This window comes from Triticum urartu, chromosome 2, assembly GCF_003073215.2.
Source record: "Triticum urartu cultivar G1812 chromosome 2, Tu2.1, whole genome shotgun sequence".
In the NCBI taxonomy this organism is placed as follows: domain Eukaryota; kingdom Viridiplantae; phylum Streptophyta; class Magnoliopsida; order Poales; family Poaceae; genus Triticum; species Triticum urartu.
Genome location: NC_053023.1, coordinates 210,510,258 through 210,518,466, shown reverse-complemented (window position 1 = coordinate 210,518,466; position 8,209 = coordinate 210,510,258). Strand labels below are relative to the sequence as shown.

Sequence of the window (8,209 nt, the reverse complement as noted above, 5' to 3'; positions counted from 1 at the left end):
CATATGGGTCTCCGAAGAGACCATTGTATTGAATATCAAAAGAGAGAGAGAGAGACATCTAGCTACTATTATGGACCCGTAGGTCCTAAAAAAACTACTCACACATCACCTTGGGGGCAACAAGGTTGATGAAGATGCCCCCCCCAAATGACCCCTCCCCCCTCCGGTAGAGTGTCAGAACAGGGCTCTAGATGGGATCACGTCGGAACATATGCTTTTGGCAAACGGAGCATCAGGGGACCCACAAACCTGCCTGGCACACCCTACCCCCCAGGGCGCGCCCCATGGCTTGTGGCCCCCTCGTGGGTCTTCTGGTCTCTCCCCGAAGCTTCTAGGGTCTCTTATGTTCTAGAAAAAAGCGTTAAAAAGTTTTGTCGTGTTTGGACCTTCGTATATATTGATTTTCTACAAAACAAAAAACAAGCAAAAATAGCAACTCGCTGTGGCACTGGATTAATATGTTAGTCCAGAAAAATAATATAAAATGATCGCCAGAGTATGTAAGAATGATAATATAATAGCATTTAACAATCAGAAATTATAGACATGTTTGAGACGTATCAGTCTGCGGTCCAGTCGTCATGGACACTCGAGCGGGTCACCCGATGAGTGTCGTACGAGAAGATCAGACGGCGCAGAGAGCCCCTGAAAGGCCTCCGTGAAAAAAATGGCGCGGAGGCCCTTTTTCCCTCGAAGCCCCCAAGGAGGCGAGTACTTCAGCATCCTTTATAGGAGTAATTAGACGTAAGTTGTAGTATGATGTTTAGGTGCTTGCAGCTTCACCAATTATCCCTTCCAGACCTAATTTGTTGTTGGTGTGAGTACCTTTGGTTATGTGACTTGCGTAGTACACCATGTACTCACCTTGTTACAACAAACACTTACAGGTATGATGATGGACGATGTTATGCTACACCACGTAAATGCATGTTTTCCACATGTACATCATGTGAAAGTGAAGTCTGGGGATCGATATTACGTGGAGGCTAGCAAGGTATGCTAGATCTGCATTCGGTTATAGGATGCCACATTTAGTATCATTTCCATATAGCATACTCGCTATGATTGATGTCTTAGGGATTGACATGTTGTCCAATGTGCATGTTTAAGTTTTTTTGTTTTGTTGTTGTATGTTCGCAGAAAATGTTGTTGATTTAAATGACCAGCACATATAGCTAGGCCGACCCCTCATACGTCCACGACGCGACCGTGCGCATATGCAGACAATGGCTGGTCACACCTTAAATTTTCGCTCCTACATTTGGGTACCTCAATTAGCAGACTCCAAATCCATACTACACATGCATAATAAACTTCCAATACAGTCGGATGCCCGACTACTACATCATACATGTTATCGGACTACCAAATTTTGGCAGGTTCTACATACATACTATGCTATAGACAAAGATCCTCCACTCCTGCCCTTACTGGCACCCTTAGCATCTTTGTCGCGAAAGTAGCGGTCGAAGACACAATATGGATCAAGCCGAATCTCCTTCTCGTCGGAGCTATCCGCCCCATCCCTGTCCTCCTTCTCCTCTTTCGGGCGCGCGCGGGGGGGGGGGGGGGGGTCCGGCCATGGCAGGGACCGCACGAGCTTGCTCTCGCGTGAGGGTGCACGTGTTCCTCCTCAGTCGCTTTTGAAGGATGTGGGAACGAATGACTTCCTCTTGTGCGGTGGCACGCGCCGCCACCTCCGCCTCAGCCACATCGATAGCGAGGTAGCCTCATGCTCCCGACTCCTCTACTTGTTTTGGAGGGCACACCGATCCCTGTAACCATCGTACTCCCCCAGCCGGAGAAGGGGCTACTAGCGGACCTTGAGCTTCTTGCCCCGGCTGATCCGAGCACTAGTTGCGTCGACGCAATGGATTCCCACCAGACCAAATCTAAGATAGGCCGGGCGCACTCCTCCCGGGAGTGAGGAGGGCCATAGCCTCCTACTCTCTGCATGAGACGACACTCCAATCAACAGATCAAGAGTGGTTGGAGTCGGATCTGTAGCCTGCCATGCCAGAGAAGGTCAGAGATCGCCAGAAGAGAGCTTGGGGGCGAAATGGAGTTAAGTGGCTAGGCTTTGATTCGGGGAGCAGATGGGGATGAATATGGGGTTGGGGTGGGCCAGCGTGGGCTTTTCGACATGGAGGACGAAACCCCTGGGCTTATATAGGCACCGGTGGTATCTAGGGTTACATATGGTCATTTGCCAACTAGGAATGACTAGCAGATATTTAGAGGTGTACTTGAAGTATACGCTAAGTCTTCGGCGATGTACGTCTTGATCACGCCAGGATTCGTTGCTTCTGTAGTCCTTCCTTTTGGAGATCAGCGGGCCGTAAACTCGGCCCATGGACTATGGGTCACGTAGGTTGGTACCCCCTAATCTAGGACACCATCAACGGACACGCCCGGGCCAGCCCATATCCACCCTAGATTTGGGTTGGATATGAGGGATGCCAGTATGAGGGGTCCGACTGGGTCGGGTTTTTTATCCGTCGGTGACCGGGCCGTCCTCCAGGGTGGGTGTTGGGGCCAGCCGGCTGCAAATGTGGTTAGCGAGCACGTAAATTGCGCCTGTACCCTTTTCAACAAACAATGTCTTCACCGAGGAGTTCTCAGTTACTCCTTCTGTTTCTAATTTTTGTAGAGATTTCAATACGGACTACATACGGATGTATATAGACATATCTTAAGTGTAGATTCACTTCTTTTGCTCTGTGTGTAGTCTCTATTGAAATCTTTTTGGCATATATTTAGAAACAAATAAAGTAGAAATTTCCAAGAATGTGAAACATGCAAATAACACCCTGAGCACACACCACTCATCTTTGGTCCATAAGCCGTCCTAAGACAAGACAAGCATGAACACGCGCGCAGGGGGCGGGCCTAATCAAAGGCAATATTAAAGGTTTTGAGGTGGGGGACGGCATGTGGGACGACGAGGAGTAGTTCGTTTATGACTCATTAGGTGGTGTCGGATAATTCCAACATGTAAATAATGTTGTAACCGTGGATTTGGGGAGTCTTCCCTCTTCTTCTTTAATGAATGATACGCACACTCTCGTATTTTGAGAAAAAATATACATGTGCACATGATAAAATGACAGAGAGGAGAGGAGAGGAGAGAAGAGGAGAGGAGAGGGAAGAAGAACTAGACAGGCAATAAATGGGAGTGAGGTAATAATAATATAGGTTGCGGTCTTCAAAACACACAGGGCATTTGGTGTGACCCCATGGTCGATATCTCCTATCCTCACCTCACCCTTCCCTTGCGTTCTTCAATTCAATTCTGGCCAGAAGCTTCCCTACTACTCCTCCTTACTTCTTCTATCCCACACTCCCCCTTGTGCGCAAAGATCTTCAAGCGCTTCAAGATTCAAAATGTTGGTTGGTATGCCGGAACACCTTTTATCTCATTGCGTTGTGTGATATCTCGAACGACTATGTTGTTGGGGGTGAGCCATTGTTTATCCATGATCTCACCCAAAGAGCCGGGGCACGAAGGAGGAAGCAAAGCATTCACACGGTATCATACAACAAAGAAGAGGCCACTTTGATTTGCGAGAGTTGGATGGAGATAGGCCAAGATCCCAAGACTGGTGTTGAACAAAAAGGATCCGTATTTTGGCTAAGAGTTCATACAACCTTTCACGAACGGAGGAAGTTTGCGCCCTACAAGTTTGCGAGCAACCATGGCATCAACTCAATACAGAAGAGATGGGGGTTCATTCAACAAGAATGCAACAAGTATTGTGCCGCGCTTGAGAGCGCCGAAGCCCGTCCTGTGAGTGGCCTAGGCATGGGTGACTTGGCATGACCCCTTCTATTTCATTGCTATGCCATGTTCATGTTTGTTGCATCTTGTGTCCTTCGCTATTACATCTGTGCCCATCTGTTTTATTGTGTAAGCATTCCAATCTTTGGAAGTCTTCAGGCTTGGCATAAGAACAAGCCATTCACTCTCACCCATTGTTGGTCCCTCATCAAAGATTGTCCTAAGTTCAAGGATCAATATGCCGCTCTAAAGAAGAAAGGAGGGACGACAACTGTTGCTGGGAATGGAGATGTGCTCAAGAGGCCGAGGGGCAAGAAACTTCGTACAACATGATGAATCAAAAGGAAGTGAGGGAGGAGAGGAAGAGCGAAAGAAATGAAGATATACTTGGAGCTCCAAACGAAGAAGCTTGACATGGAGGAGGTCGCCAAGAGGAGGAAGCTCGTGATCGAGGCCACCAATGCCAACACCAAAAGCAAAAGAGGTGGTGCTAGCAATCATGAGCGTGAACTTGACCAACATGTCCCCGAAGAGAATGGTTAGCGAACCGGCAAAAGGAGAAGTTCGACCAAGACAGCCTGAACTAGGGAGGCCTCGGCCATGGACTATGGTCGCTCTTTTTGAAGGATGGCAAGTGTGCCGGCCGGTGGCTTTATTGCGAGTGAGAAAACTTGTTCATTTTAAACGTTGGCTAGTGTGCCGGCCGCTGGCTTTATTGCCGACGTGAAAACTTGAGGGTTGACCATTTTATAGGCTGGCATACATTTGTCGGCCGCTGGCTTTGTTGGCGGCATGAACTATGATCGCTGGCATGAACTACGACCGCGGTGGACAAAAAGTTCATTTACAAAATAATTCAGGCGGCCGTACCAGATGCGTCTGCGGGTTGGGCGCATGACCAGCGCATAAAAGAAAAACGACTGTATGCCACCTCATTAGTTTGGGGTTGTGCGTTGGAGTTGCTCCAAGAGCACATAAATTGCACTTGTACCCTTTTCAACAAATAACGTCTTCATCGAGGAGTTCTCAATTAGAAATTTCCAAGAATGTGCAACATGCAAATAGCCCCCTGACCACACACCACTCGTCTTTCGCCGATAAGCCGTCCTAGAAAAGACAAGCGTTGTCCTGGCGCACATGACAAACAAAATGACAGAGAAGAGAGGAGAGGGAAGAAGAACGAGGCAGGCAATAAATGCGGGCGAGGTAATAATAATATAGGTTGCGGTCTTCAAAACACACAGGGCGTTTGGTGTGACCCCATTGTCGATATCTCCTCTCCTCACCCTTCCCTTGTGTTCTTCAATTCAATTCTGGCCAGAAGCTGCCCCCCTTCTCCTCGCTTCTTCTATCCCCCCACGCTCCTCCTGGTGCGCAAAGATCTTCAAGCGCTTCGAGATTCAGAAGGCTGGTAGGTACGCCGCAGCATCCTTTTATCTCGTTGCTTTGTGTGATATCTCGAACGGCTGTGCTGTTGGGGGTTGAAAGAAAGATTGTTGGTGAGAGCTCCTTTGGGGATCCAATCCAGAGGTCCTGCCCCTCTCACCATTTCTTCTTGCGATGGTTTGGCTTGGTGCCATTTCCCTCGAATCTGTCCCGGATTGCTAATTGTCTGTGGTTCCAAATGTTTTTTTCTTCTCCCAAATTGTCACTTGTGTGTAGACTTGTCCATTATTTCTTCATTTTCTCCTTAACTAGCAAGATTGTGTTATGGAGAGCTCTTGACCAGAGCCGCTCGTCTGGTGCTTCTTCTCAAGGAAATCTTCTGTTCCAGTTCCTGTGTTCGTCCGTTTCAGTGTTCCTTAGATTAATGAGTTTGGCCGGCGCTGCCACATGATTTGGCGCCGCATTAGATTATTAATCAATCACTAGACCAGTAGCCCAAGGTATCCAAGAATAGATATGCAGAAAAAGAATGCGGCAGGAGGAAGGAAGTGGTAGGTTCTTTGCTTTGGCCCAGTTGGCATCCCATCAAGTGATGCTTGATGCCATTTGTTTCTTGTTGCTGCTGCTGGTGCTAAAAATCATTATACTTACTTATTAGTAGTACTACCACTTCTCTGAAAGGGGATAACATACCAATGTGGCCTACTTATTAGTTTTTGTAAGCTAAAACATTTTTGTCTGAGAAGTAGGCCTACATGATATACAGTACATGGTCTAAAGGTAGGCATCAGTAGATGCACTGAGGAAATTAAGGCAGAAAAGAAGGAGCAGAAAGCATTTGAGAAAAGGGGATAAAAATGTTTGTGTCTAGTGCATCTTGACACCTCAGATGCTGGTCAATTTGTCCTGAAAAGGCCCTCAATCAGAGGCTTAGATAACATGAGCTATACTTTTGAAAGCATGCTGAGATTTTTCTTAATCCTTGTAATTGTTTGTCAACACTGCATTGGTTGTCCATTTGCTTCCTCCTTCTGGTACTAGTGTAATGTATTATACTCCTACTAGTTTCAGACTGTCGGTGCTCGGTCGCATCATGTAATTCAACTCAACGTTGTGCAGAAAAAATATATCAGTTTTTCTGGGGAAAGTGGTGTCGTTCTTAAGCATATCTACAGTGTTTTTATTGTGTAAATCGTATTGGTACATGATGTGACTGCCCATCAGATTCTATCGGAACAAAGGTGTCATTTCTGCAATGATTCGGTTAAATTTGTCATAACTCTTGCATTAGGAGAATGAATTGATTAGATTTGTTGGGTGGACATGATAACTCTTGAATTAGAAACACAAACTAGGCTGATTTGTTTTGTGGATACCACTAGTCCTCATCTCGGAACAGAAAGGGGTTGACTGCCATGACATGCATGTTACTCCCCTAGTGGTATAATCATGACAGCCCTATCATTCTCCATGTTTTCTCAAGTGGCAATCATGGAGGCAAGTGTCTGTTATTATACACCTCTCATCTTGCATGGCGAGAACACCATGATTTTCATCCTAGTTGTCATGCAACTTTCTCCCTGTCCCTGGTATAGTGTTTTCACCTTTGCAGTACACTGCCCCTGTCTTCTCTCTTGTCAGTAAATCTTGCTTCATTACCTTCCTCATTTGTGACAGAGCCTAACCAGTTACCAGTCTCTTCTCATAAACAGATCATGCCGTGCGCCGCCGAGCTTGTCAACGGTGAGGGAGGCGCCATCAAAGTGGGCACAACCGGCACCATCGGCTCGCTCATGACGAGAGAACTGGAGGCCATCAAGGTTGCGCCGCAAGGAGCTGCCACCCCGCGCCTGAGACGCCAAAGCAGTCCGGTTTGGGTGCCCTGCGGCGCTAGCCCCCGGAAGATCATCCCAAGGAAGAGCTCGTCCAGTGTCTCCAGCAGCAGCAGCAATGGCAGAGCTGACCGTGTGAGCGCTGAAGAAGCCTGCAAGACGAGGAGGAGCTCTCAGCGGAACAAGTCCAGCTCCCCGATGCTGCACTCGGATGGCGCGCTGGTTGACAGGAGCCCCAACTTCGAGAAGGCCAAGAAGAAAGGAAACGTGCATGGCGTCGAGGTGGTGGATGTCAGGTGCGGTAATCCGATGAGCAGCCGCCTCAGGAAGCTGGGTTTCTCCAAGCTGTCGGAGACCTTTGCCTAGCCCTAACGGGAGATGACTGAAATCAAAGCTGCTGCTGCTGCTGCTGCTGCCCTTTCCTGGAGGGCATCTTGGGTTTCTTTGTGCAAGCCTTTGGAGGGCAGTACGATGCCATCTTTGGTGAGCACAATCATTTCATCCACCTGACTGCATCCCTCTGTGTCGCGATCCCGTTTAGGTCAGCTTTCCTGCTCATGTGCTCTGATGCGTGGAAAGGTAGTCTATGAAAAGCATTTCCCGTCAGAAGCTAGATGTCAAATTGTCAATGGATGATATAATGTAGTTCTCGGAAAACCTCGCGCTTCTGGAGTACTCCCTCCCTTCGGAATTACTTGTCATGGAAATGGATGTATCTAGATATATTTTAGTTCTAGATACATCCATTTCCGAAACAAGTAATTCCGAACGGAGGGGGTAGCAGATAAGACTCCTAGACTTTTGAATTGAGTTGATGCTCTTAGGCCAACTCCAACCGCACGACCCTAAACCACGGACGTCCATTTTATTCGGATTTTGTTTGTTTCGGGATGGTAATGAGGCCGTGTCTGCCTAGATTTGTGTTTGCGCCGGCCGGGCGTCCAACAGGTAGCCGCATCTTCTGCCCCATCTCGTCTGCCGAAGACCAAGTACAATAAAATCAAGCATAGCAATTGTTTAAATCAAACATATCAACATGTTCTTTTTAGAGGGAAAGGGCTTTTCGCCCCGGCTCCATTTGTATTACCAAATGAAACCCAGAACCACCAATCTTCGTTACAAGCACGCGGGGGGATAAACAGCACACACGCTGCCCCAGCAAATTCAAATAAAGAGCCTCAAAAAGGGCAGAATTTGTGAAACTCAAGCCACT

General features: G+C 47.6%; 1 protein-coding gene across 4 annotated transcripts; it reads left to right on the top strand.

Annotated features, from left to right (window-relative positions):
- Positions 1-4,910: 4,910 nt before the first annotated feature.
- LOC125536834 lies at positions 4,911-7,653 on the top strand. Of its 4 annotated transcripts, none has more exons than XM_048700111.1 (2): positions 4,911-4,984; positions 6,877-7,653. In XM_048700111.1, exons 1-2 carry the CDS (start codon positions 4,916-4,918, stop codon positions 7,360-7,362), a joined length of 555 nt encoding a protein of 184 aa, XP_048556068.1. In that variant the 5' UTR covers positions 4,911-4,915; the 3' UTR covers positions 7,363-7,653. The 4 variants fall into 4 exon arrangements, with proteins under 4 accessions (XP_048556068.1, XP_048556069.1, XP_048556070.1 ...); XM_048700112.1 differs by having other exon boundaries at positions 4,949-5,193; XM_048700113.1 differs by having other exon boundaries at positions 4,965-5,189.
- Positions 7,654-8,209: the final 556 nt, after the last annotated feature.